The sequence below is a fragment of the Ictalurus furcatus genome, chromosome 11 (assembly GCF_023375685.1).
Source record: "Ictalurus furcatus strain D&B chromosome 11, Billie_1.0, whole genome shotgun sequence".
Lineage (NCBI taxonomy): Eukaryota > Metazoa > Chordata > Actinopteri > Siluriformes > Ictaluridae > Ictalurus > Ictalurus furcatus.
Genome location: NC_071265.1, coordinates 9,330,948 through 9,343,901, shown reverse-complemented (window position 1 = coordinate 9,343,901; position 12,954 = coordinate 9,330,948). Strand labels below are relative to the sequence as shown.

Below are 12,954 nucleotides of genomic sequence, written 5' to 3'. Positions count from 1 at the left end.
CATTCAAAAATGTATAAAATAAATGTATTTGTTACAGTTATATCCATACATCCTGTTATGTACAGTAGTCCCTTTGTTCAGGGTTCTGTGCCTGTGCATGTGTGCCACTTTCATTTCCCGCTTTCTTTCTCTCATTGACATGGATCAGTTACCTGCAGGAAGTGTCACTGAATCAGTGAAGTAAACTGAGTTTTTTCTTCTTCACATTTCACCAACCATGCCAAAAGCATTTTCTCTTGGTAAAAGTGTTATGTGTGGACCGAGTGTACATTTGTAAAAATCCATAATTACACTTTTTTGTGGTTTTTCCCCCCATTCTTTCCTTTTCTTTATAGGCTAGTTAGTGGCTCTAAGAAGTGTTTTATTTATTTATTTTTTTAAAGGCTATTTAATAAATGTTGGTTAGTATTTTAGTGATCTGCACTCTCATACTTGGTTTGGAGGTTAAAGACATGAAGGCTGGAAGAGACACTTTCACGTTTATGTTTGCGGAGAACGGCCATAACCTGCTAATAATGCTTTTTACAATAGACACACTGGAATCTGTGGACCAAGTCTATTTAATTATACTGCATACGTACATGATGTCGCTCTCAGACCAGCATCGCTTCTGTCTACAGTGGATGGAGTATATCTGCAGGAGAAAGACAGAAAGAAAATTCAGTAGTGCATTCTCTGAGGCAAGAGGAGAAATGGATGAATGAGTTTAATTCACTGAATGATGAACCTCGTTTCTGTGAACTCCTTGAAATGAACAATGTATTTTGGTATTTTATTTGTGATAAGAACAAAACAAAATTATTTTTTGAAGGACATACTGTAAACAGCTGTCAAGCCTTGATTGATTGATTCTAAGTAAATGGGGATATACACAAAAGACATCCGTTCACCTTTTTATTTTCAATTCTCGTGCAATACTTTTTGCTTCTTATTTACATTTACAGTGTGTTTTGTTCGCTTTGACATGCCCTCAGACAGATTTGCAAATGAACAGCAAACTCGCTTCCTTCCATTTCATCCTACGCATGGCTGTACAAGGTGAAACCTGTTGTGGCTTAATTTCTGACATGTACTGCTGCAATTCAAACGTAAACCACACAAATGACTAACAGGCGAAATTCCACAAAAGAGTACATCCTGTTTATATATGAATACATTTCTTAGTACAAATTAAAATACTAATGTGTAGTGAACCGCTCTCCATCTGCCATGTTCTCTCAAGAGCAGCGTGACATTAAACCATTAATATGAACATTACGAATGACAAGTAAGTGGCCAAACACTCCATTAGAACACAACAACATGCTCATTGTCAATATTCATGTCTATTACACGTCAAAACAAGGGTGAAGCCCTATTTTAATGACATAAAACCTGATGCTTAATACTCTTTATGAATGTTAATCAAGCTTACTTGATGTGCAAAACAATATTATGGCCAGTACATTGTTCCACGTGTGAACATTTTGTTATTCGGGGGAGTAAACGTTTGGCTTCACCGTTTGAATAGAATATGCAGAAAAATAACATCGGTCTTTGGTGAGGTCATGTGATATGAGCTATAATCACTAAACCAGCACAGTTCAGTGCTTTTCCAGCTCTTGTTGCTGTATATTTCTTTCAATGGAGGTAGTAACCCCTTGAACTTCCAAGACCTGTCAGCAGCTCCAGGCTTTTATTCTTGTATTTATTCTATCTATTTGTTTTTGTAACTGTAATACTGTAATACTTGTAATTACATGCTTCAAGATATATAATTTAATAACATTTAAGGAAAAATGACCCTGTCTCATTAGTGTTTGAAAAGTAGCCCAGTATTAGCATTCAACTTTAGGGGAACTGACCAACTCTGTGGACTACTCAGTTATTCATTATTTAAATAAAATAAATAAATAAAGAAAGAAACAAACAAACAAATAAACTCTTTTGGTGTAAATGTCCAGTACAATTATTACTTGAAAGTTCAGGTGTTTAGTTGGGGAATAGACCTGCTCTGAATTTTATTGTGGAATTGGGCCAGTCTGTGTGTTTAAATACACATTTGAGGCAATGTGAATATTACAATGGAAGTGCCCCATTCTCAGTATTACTGAGTAACTGGCCCACTGTTAAGGCTCTGGGTTCCTGATTAGAAGGTTGGGGGTTCAAGCCCCAGCACTTACAAATTCATTTTGTGAGAAATGACCTGGTTTGAGTATTTTTTGGACAGTCTGAGTATTTGATTTAACAGGAAATGACCTGTGTTGAGTAAGATTAGTGCAGTATGTGTATTAAATTTTCTTTTAAAGGACCTGGTTTGAATATTATTTGGGTGTTCTGAGTATTTGTTTTCCAAGGAAAATACCTGGTTTGAGTATTACTGAGGTAATCTGAGTACTCGATTTGTGTACTGAGTCCTCAGTCTGTGTATTTAATATTCTTGGAAAAGACCTAGTTTGAATATTAATGGAGTACTCTGAGTATTTGAAATTCCAGAGAAAGGACCTGGTTTGAGTATTATTGGGCCAGTCGGAGTTTCTGATTTTCCAGGACAGGATCCCAGTCTGAGCATTTCATTAATGTTAATGGGGATTTCCCCCAGTCTGAGTGCATAACTGAGATTTCCCTCTGAGTATTCGTGGGAAATTGGACCAGTATGAGCATTTGCTTATGGGGAAAGTGATCCAGTCTGAATAATATTGGGGAATTGATCTATTCAGTGGAGGAGCAGGTGACTCATCACTCCCAACACCGCTGCTGCTAATGTGCAACATGGAGATTGAAAGACCCGAATTCCCCACTATTTCCATCTGCAAACTATAGACACACTTAGGGGGAACAAGGCTGTCTCTGTCTGAGTGAACAGTCAAAGAATAGCTTACAACTGCTGCAGTTCTTATCAGTAGCAAGATCACAAGTGGAATATATATATATATATATATATATATATATATATACACATACATACACATACATACACACACACACACACACACACACACACATATATATATACACATATATTTACACATACATATATATATATATATATATAGATATATATAGATATATATACACATACATATATATATAGATATAGATATATATACATACACACACATATATATATATACATATACACACACACACACACACACACACACACACACACACACACACATATGTATATATTATATATTTAACCATAATATATAATTCTCTCTCTCTCATAGATAGATAGATAGATAGATAGATAGAAAGAAAGTTTAAAGAGTCAAGGGAGCACAAATAACCAATAAACAGTTGAAAATGGATGTTAAATTTTCACAAACTTACCTCTCCCTCTCTCTCTCTCTCTCTCTCTCTCTCTCTCTGAATGTCACACCTCGAAGAATTCTTCTTAACCGAAGTTGGGACGAGACAGACAACACTTGGAGATCCACTTCCTTTTGTTTCCAGTCCGAAAACAACACGAGGAAATAAAACAAGAGGTCTCTACTTATTCATCCCTACAAGACCGTTCATCTCGCGTACAGACAATAAAAAGCAAACGCGCTGTTTCTGTGCTGAACCCCGCGTTTCCTCAGCGTAGCCCCACTGTCCCGCACATCGACACTTTTACTGGATCACTGTCGGGAACGATGCACGATTCGCCTGTGAGTCGGTTCAGTTTCAAACGACTCTCCTAATAATTCATTTGCTATGAAAGTCCCGCCCTGACCCTGTACGCCCCGCCCACTCAGCTCATCTTCAATAGAATAGAATAAATGTACTGTATAATCTTAGTACTATCCAAATCACAGTTTATATAGAGTGTGTGCAGGGATAAAAAAAAATGTATGAGTGAAATTCTTAAGTTGAAAGAAAATAATACAGAAAAACATACAAAACAGATGCACCGTACTGTTTACAGTACACAATATACAGTAAATAATTCAGTGAATTATTATACATGTATGATATATTTTAGCACTGGGCTGTTAAATTCTCAGTTCTAATTAGCAAAAAGGGTTAATTAGTTTTCTAAAAAAAAATAGTTTTTATAATAGTGGCGACTGGAAATCAAACCACAGGTTTATACTGTAGTCTATTGATGTGCTATTGATTTACATTTACATTTATTCATTTAGAAGATGCTTTTATCCAAAGTGACTTACAAATTAGGAAATAAAACCAAAGCGATATGTCAAGCAGAGAACAATACAAGTACTTACAAGATTTTTAATTGAGTGCTAGAGGAGCAAAGTGCACAGAGTAGAGGTGTAAGAGCCAGGGTAAGTGCAGGTTTTTGGTTTTTTTTTTGAGTGGGAGCAAGTTAGGGGTTAGTAAAGTGCTCACAGAAGGAATGGGTCTTTAGAAGTTTTTTGAAGATAGTGACGGATTCTGCTGCCTCACTGAGAAGGCACTACCAGGTTAACTGATCGCAGGTTGCGAGAGGGAACATAAACCTCAAGGAATGTGTTGAGGTAGGGGGGATGCTGTTCCATACAAGGTCTTGTACACAAGCATCAAGCCCTTGAATTTGATGTGGGCGACTACGGGAAGCCAGTTGAGGGGCACAAAGACGGGTGTGACATGGATCCTTTTGGGCTGGTTGAAAAAGAGTTGTGCTTGCTCTAATATATTAACATTTCTATAGTAAAATCTAATTCAGAGGAATTTGTACGTTGGACATTCTACATAATCTAAGATTAATATGACAATGAAAATATGTTTATTATTATTATTATTATTATTATTATTATTATTATTATTATTATCAAAAGCTATAAGTAAATGTAGGTAGTGGTTGTGCTGTAGGATTAACATCACTGTAATTTTTTTAAATCAATTTTAAGATTATTTGGTTAAATAATTTATCTGTGTGTGTTTTTATGCAAGCAAACTTTAACTCACTAGAAAATAGAGAGCAAAAATAGAAAGGTTACCGAGGAGCATTGCATCATCCATCTGATGTCAGCATGATGATATCATCTCATGACCTGACTGTGAGGAAACACCCCATGGTGTTGTGCAGGTCTCTAAGGGCTTTAAGCAGTGCTTGAATGTAGGATATGAGCAAACACAAAGGCCTTGAGCACTTATTTGCACATTTTTCAACAAAGTAAATTTTTAAAAAATTTCTAAGTGTGTTTTAACAACTTGCAAGTCCATGGTAACACAATCAAACTGACATCGACTTGGCCTTGACAGCATCTGCATAAGACATTATTACTTTCTGCATTAACATGCCCAGTAAAAGGAGTGTCTCTACATGCTTACAATCTTACAGAGTGTTTCCATGAAATGCTCATCCTATAGTTACACACACAAGCACACACAGCACATACATGTGCTCAAGAGGTCGCATTAATAGTCATTTCTTACACTAGTAATGTAACACAATGCTACTATCTGTATCTGTTAACTGTGCCATATATCCATACCTGTATCTGTATTCAGATTTAAACCTGAACTGGGCATGGCCTAAACCAGAAGGGGTTTTCAGGTTGTTGTTGTTTTTTTATATCAATTATGCCAGCACTGTCCACATGGTGTGTAAATTCTGGTTCTGACAGTTCATTCACTTCGGCTACATAACTATTGTCCATAATTGGTTTTGACTGGAGATGCACATACTGTACATATTTTTATACAATCTGCCTGCAATAAAAATTATAGTCAATAAAAAGATACAAAAAGTATCCTACGCCAATTACAAGAGCTTGATTATTGTAATAAGATTACATAATCCTGAAGGCATATCACTCCACAGGATACCCAATGTCCATAAATGATTCTTTTTTTAAGCCCAGATCCACTATTGTTTTGATTTCCTGGAAGTCTAACAACCCTTGGAACAACCCTGGTGCTGCTGACAGAGACGACCACAGAAATATTGCGGCCTAACGTTTATCAGCCTTTAACAGATTCACAGACAGCAGTGGTATCACAGCCAAAGCACACGGTCAGCATTTAAATTCATGGCATGTACAAACAATCTCTTAACCAGATCTGACCACAGTGTGTCTCCTGAACAGAGCAGAGCACTGGGCAATACCACTGGGGCATATTTAGGATGCACCTCATGTTTTTCATAGCCATTAAATTCTATTGCCATAGAAACTGTTTCAAAACTGCTTAGCTGAGATCAAAGTGTTAAGGGCTTCGGCCTCCTCATCCTCTCCCTATGTCAACCAAAAAGTCTGATAAACAAACACAGCAAAATAAGACAGGGAGGTATATGCATTAATTATTAAAAGAACACATGGACTAGAAATGCGCTAGTAGTAAAATTCCAAAGATGGGTAAGGTGGGCCGAATATTCTTTCATGTCTGGTGTACTTTTAGCAACAATAACCACAAATACAGTCTCAGTGGTGTTAGGGAACTTGATAACAAAGCCAGGATGGACTTAGATGTTCTGCCCTGTGTGTGTGTATGTGTGTGTGTGTGTGTGTGTGTGTGTGTGTGTGTGTGTGTGTGTGTGTGTGTGCGTCTGTGCGTGCGAGAGAGAGAGAAAGTTATTGTAGGGTGGAGAACTTATTGCTGAATGCAGAATTATATAATAATTCTGTCTTCTGTCCCCCTTCCCCTTCCTTCCCCTTGATGTTCTCTCTTTCATAGTGTTCTACCCTTCCCTGGGGTAATATGATTGCTGAGATTGCTCATGACTACCATAGTGTGCTTGTTGAGAGGGTGTAGGATTATATATGTCCAATGAGTCACCAAACCTCAGAGGTGCCTTTCCGTTATCCGACTACATAAACAATATACCGAAGCCTGTACAGCACTTTAGTGTGGATGATGAAAGATGTGAACATTATTTACACATCTTAGTTGTATTTACTGTCAATAAAAACAGAAAAGGCAAGATGACTTAGGAGCTTATGCTGTGTATTTATTTATTTCGGTTACATGAAGACACATTCCTGCAGCTTCATTAAAATATCTGCTCTTTGTGGTGCACCAGCCTCTTTAAGCAGCAGAGCAACCAAATAGTGTGGAACACCAACATATACCATCACCATCCTGCTGATTGTGGTGCCAGTGGGATGCAACCCTTGCTTTATCTTCTCCTGGTCCTGGAGATCTAAGATCTACCTTCCTGAAGACTTTAGCTCCAACTATAATCGTTGCCCACCTGACCATTTAATCTTTGCCTTAAGAAGATCTTGATCAACTAAAACACCGGCGTTAGATTTTGGTTGGTGATAAAACCTGCATGAAAGTAGAACTCCAAGAACAGGGTTGGTGACCACTGCTTTCATCTGTCCAGGTCTTTCACCTCCTCATCTGTATACTCTGCTCAAAAAGATCAGATTCCAGTGCTTTCATGCTAAAAAACACCATCATGCTTTTCATCTCATAAATTGCTAACTAGCCGAGCCAAGTCTCTGCCGTAACTCATCGTAAATCAACGGCATCATATTTGTGGTCTATTACTACTTTTAGGTTGGATATTAATATAACATTGAATAATGGTGAGTAAAAAGAGAAGTTTAATGCATTTCAGGGTGGAGCTTATTATTCAGTTATTCATCTTCAACTTATCTATCCATCCATTCCATCCATTCCATTTCTTCTTATCCTTCAGGGTCTTGAGGATCCTGGAGCCTGTCCCAGGAGGGATGGGGCACAAGGCGGGGTATACCCTGGACAGGGTGCCAATCTATCGCATGGCACAATCACATACACATTTACACACCCATTCATACACTACGGACACTTGGGGCATGCCAACCACGCATGTCTTTGGACTGGGGGAGGAAACTGGAGTACCTGGAGGAAACCCTCGCAGCACCGAGAGAACATGCAAACTCCACACACACAGGGCATCGACAGGAATCGAACCCCCAACCCTGCCGGTGTGAGGCAAACATGCTAACCAATAAGCCCCATCTTCAACTAATTCAACTAATGGATTAAGATGTAAACTCCTCATCCCCACCTCTTTTTGTAAACCAGACTATAGTCACCCTAGGTTCGGCTTTGTTGACTTTGTTGGAAACTACATCTGTTGCTCATGTACATTAGTCTCCAGTGTGCATTCACCCATGTGTTAAAGTGTCTTTTAGTCTAACAGAGATTCTGTGTAAATGCCAGCAATGCCTCAGCTGCCAAAACTGAACACTCATAGTTCAATGTAGATCATGTGATTCTATCTCTGGAAACCCCTGAGTAGAGTGATTCACCTTTAATCAATTTGATCTATTAAAAAGGATTCACAACAGATTCAAAAGATACAGTGGATTGAGTTTCAGGCGTTTTAGGAGATAAAAAAAAGAAGCGAAAGAGTGAAGCATAACAGATTAATAGGTTCTGTATGTGCTTGTGATAGCTAATGTGCAAGTAATGTAATTTGTAGCGCTGAACTGACTGAACTGAGAAGTAGAGCGAGAAAGAGAGGTGAAAAACTTGCAGAAGGCAGCGCAACTCTCCATTCAGCTAGCAGATGACGTCGCTTTGCAATATCAGCACCAGGTTAAAGGTGACATCATTCCCTGAGTATGTCATGGCCTTAAGGGAAAGCAGTAGGGCTTTGCTGATGAACTATTCAGACAACTACTGCTAGACCTTAGGACTGTACAGTATTTCTGAATAAAGAGAGACTTGTATTGAAAAGCAACACCGTTGACCATGTGATCTATGAGTCATCAGTGAAGCCGGACTTTAATTACCTTATAAAACAAAATGGTCCTTGTCTAGGATTTATTATTTCTAGAGAAAATCAAAAAAAGATTTTTTTTCCAGGATGCAGAGAAAAAAATAGATTCAAGGTTTTACAAGCAAGTTTCCTGGCAGTCCGAGAGATTGCAGATTCACCATCTTCTTAAGAAGCATTTATTCTTGCTTGAAGGAGAAACTTATTCTACGGATGCATACAATGCTCAGACAAATCATTGTGTATCTTCTTCTCCTTCTTTTATTGTAATTATTTTATAATTTTTTTTTATTATTTTACATTGTGTGTGAATGTGTGTAAATGTGTAGGCCTATGTATGTAACTGAATGGCACCAATGCGCTGGAAATGTAAAGGATTTTACCATGCCAGTAAAGCTACTTGACTCTTGAATCTAGTATTAGACATTGGGCTCTTTTCACAGAAAACTGGAAGTATGTAAAGTATGTAAAAGGTCAAATGATTTCTGAGAAGCCTTACAGCTTAAAATTTACCACAGAAATACTGGCATATGTAGTTACTTGATATTAATGTATGTATTGTATGTATTACTTCATATTTAGCACATTTCAGTTCATTTACATTAAACACTTTACACCTGATAAAATTGTGGATATTTGAAAGATAGTCAATTTTAACACTGATGCATCTTATTACTTTTGCTAACATTACCTAGCTGTATTTCTAGTCAATCAAGCACTCTTAGTGAGAATGATGATTGTTTTTGTTTGTTCAGTGATAAATGTAGTTGGCAGCAAGGTGGCAGTAAGAGTAGATGTTAGCAGTCGATGAGGAGGAAAGAAGAGTGACAGAAACTTGAGAAATTTGAGAGGAAACACTGACAGTTTGGCTGGACAGTTTGAAAGATTAGCTTCAATCAGATAGCGAACCATTTCTAGTCACTGCCGTTGCAGTTCATTTGCCTCTACTAAGTAAACTAAGTCAATTTTACTTGCTCTAATATTTTCAGTTTCTTTGTGTCATGTCAATGCCGAATTCGGCATCCAATTCCATTTCCCAGAACGGAACACCGACTACAAACATGGCCACCACGGACTCCAACTCCCAGTTCACAAGTTCAAGTTCAACTTTGGATTCTCTGGCTTAAGATTGTGTTTTGGATTTGTTTGTGCGTGCCAGTCTTCATTTTGAATAAAAACATTCACCAGAACTGTCGTTGTTGTAGGGGGAGTAAACTTACCCAGAGGTAAATAACAGCACCAAAGAGGCTGCTAAAAGATAGGACTTGTTAATATAAAAGGTCGCTACACATCTTTTTCTTTTGACCAGTGGCTGCAGTAGCATTGCAACCCAAAGCACAAAACCAAAGCAAATTGGTAAAGAATATACCATATGCAGTATGTAATTATTCACATCAGAATCTAATATTCTCATAGGATACCGATGTTACCAGAAAACAGTCTAACATCTTAGGTAACATCTCAAGATGTAGATGCAGGAATACAGTATAACTGTGTCAGTGCACCATAATAACAGCATTGTAGCTTTCTAGGAATTTCTTACATTGCCTAGATTCCATTTTGATATCGATTTTAAACCATTCTGACTTCTCTGAGAACAGCGTCTCCTATCATCAACGTCCCAGCTTTGAAAAGGTCAAGAAATAGATTTAGTCCCTTAATTTTGGAAATAACGCTATAGCCTACAGCTAGAACTCTGACACTTAGAGGTCTAACAAAGACAACTTTCCAATTAACCCCCTTGGCCATTCTGTCTCGAGGCGAATACAGCATGAATCACTGCAGGCCCACATGTTGTTGCCATAGAGACTGTATGCAAACTGGACAGAAATGAGTAAAACCAGTGAGTGGAATTTACATGTTGTGATTTTTTCATTTGCATTTCACAGGATTTCCCACTTTCCACTCTGCATCAACAGACTCTAAACACTCTAAACTGGAATATTTTTCCGTAAATACGATTTACAGTATTTAGTGTCTGATGATGCAGTTTGATAAAACTTATGATTTGGTAGTTATGATAGAGTACATGGCACTTACTAAAACATACAAAACATGCAGGCTCAAAACAGGCTAGACATGCACCTAATAAAAACTGTTGTGTCGGTCTAGATATACTGTAAATATCATTTATAACATGCAAATGTGTTTAACCAAAGACTACCACCAATGGTCCCCACTTTCACCAATTTCAACACTTTCATATAGGAGAGTGGGTTCAGTTGTAACCATTGTCACTTTTTTTATTCTAAAGCTCCAGGTTTTTGACACATAATAGGTACATTTTAGGGATGTAACCAAAGGCAAATACATTATTCAAAAGGAGAAGATAATGTTTTCTAAACAAATACAAATACAGATACTAATAAGAGGATATCAGATACTAGGTGTGTATCTGGACTGGGATCCACCACCTTAGGCCCTGTTCACACTAGTGCGTTTTCCTTATAAAACGGTGTTTTAAAATGAAAACGATCTTCGTCCACACTGGCTTTTCCGCTGTGTTTCAGAAACGATCTCCATCCACACTATACGACCGAATACGCACGTCACAAGACCATTCATGCACACTGGGCATGCGAATACAAGTGTAAACAGGAAGTTGGTTGCTAGTCACCTGCAAGCAAAACAAACCGGCGGTCCATGTAGGGCTTACACTGCTCGAAATGTGATTTGTTGTCGATTGCTCTAATCATAGCTCGCCTCTTGCGCACGTAGGCAGCTGAAGTATTATAAAATACAGAATATAACTGCACACTGGCTGCTAAGAATGACAACAAAACCAGCAAAGCTTGCAGTTCAGTCTCTGTGTTGATGTGTGTACGATCAAGGTAGCGTAATGGTCATATGGCAGAGGCTTGACGAATCAGGGAAGGATACACAGTGATCCAGAAGACCCAATCAGGGAGCGAATGTGGGTGAAGCCACGCCTTTGTTTTCCAAAGTCTTCGTTTTGATCTGTTTACACTGAAACGCGAGCCCGGAGTTTTCAAACTAAAACGGGGTTTTCGGCGTTTCCAAAACTCTCCGTTTTCGAGGGTCGAAAACGCCAGAGTAATGTAGACGACAGATGTAACCATAGCAAAAGTTATGCCTTTTAAAACGTAAAACACACTAGTGTAAACAGGGCCTTAGAAAAGCTTTGCACTCAAGTCTCCATCACTGAACAGTTGATAACTTCAACACAATAGACTTTAAGTTAAAACTAAAATGAATTCCGAAATTACTCTGATCATACTCATAAGTTGCTCATAAGTTCCTGTTTACACAATTGCACATTCTGACTCTATAGTATACAGTTATATAAGGGAAGTTATTTATAATGCCACTATCTGGTGTCACCCAGATGAGGATGGGTTCCCTTTTGATTCTGGTTCCTCTCGAGGTTTTTCCTCATGTTGTCTCAGGGAGTTTTACCTTGCCACTGTTTCTGGCTTGCTCATTATGGATACATTTATAAATGTAAAATTTATATCCAGAATTGATATATTTCTGTAAAGTTTCTTGGTGAAGAAATCCATTGTTAAAAACGCTATACAAATAAAACGGAATTGAATCCTCTGGGACCCTTGTGCCACAAAGTGTTTCAGGAAGGAAACTGTTTTTCTAGTAAGTGGGATCTCTTATGTGTTGTGTTAAATATACAGTAAATAGACTAAACACCGTTAAATAAACCCATACAACTGACCCTCTAACTCAGTTTCAGCCATCAAGAAATTTGATACACTATCTAAGCAGCTTAGCATTGTCAACTATTGATCATGCTAATTTATAGCAGGACTGCCGGAGAAACGGGGGTGTGCTGGCATTTGACCCAGCACTTTTCAAACTACTGGGGTGGTGACACAGCACTTCAGGCAATAACAGACAGGCCTGAACTTCTAGTTCAGCAGAGTGGTGGGACATTTCTCCTAAAGGGGATCTCCTATGAGCAGTAAAGTGATAACCATGCTTTGGCACTCACTGTTGCTTAGTAATCATGTGTTGAATCAATATCACCAACATTTCAATTCTATTCGATTTTATTTGTATAGCGCTTTTAAAAATGGACATTGTCTCAAAGCAGCTTTACAGAAACATATAAACACAGGATACAGATTTTAAGTGTGTGAATTTATCTCTAATGAGCGAGCCATTGGTGAGGAAAAACTCCCTATGATGATATGAGGAAGAAACCTTGAGAGGAACCAGACTCAGAAGGGAACCCACCCTCATCTGGGTAACAACAGATAGTGTGAAAGTAAAAGAAAGTTCATTATGGTTTTAACGTTGTTTCAATATTTTAAGTGATATATGCACATAGTCTGTATTCTGAATCGATTATACAGTAG

At 38.0% G+C, this 12,954-nt stretch overlaps 1 protein-coding gene across 4 annotated transcripts in view; it reads right to left on the bottom strand.

The window, feature by feature from the left end:
- lepr (leptin receptor) overlaps positions 1–12,954 on the bottom strand; it is a 57,836-nt gene that overhangs the window by 34,148 nt on the left and 10,734 nt on the right. For 2 of the 4 annotated variants that reach the window (XM_053636126.1, XM_053636127.1), the window contains exon 2: positions 582–634. In XM_053636126.1, coding sequence (XP_053492101.1) covers positions 582–583 — 2 coding nt within the window. In that variant the 5' untranslated portion in view covers positions 584–634. Of the gene's footprint in view, positions 1–581; positions 635–3,315; positions 3,618–12,954 lie in introns of those variants that run through there. The other 2 variants (XM_053636125.1, XM_053636129.1) reach the window with 2 other exon arrangements.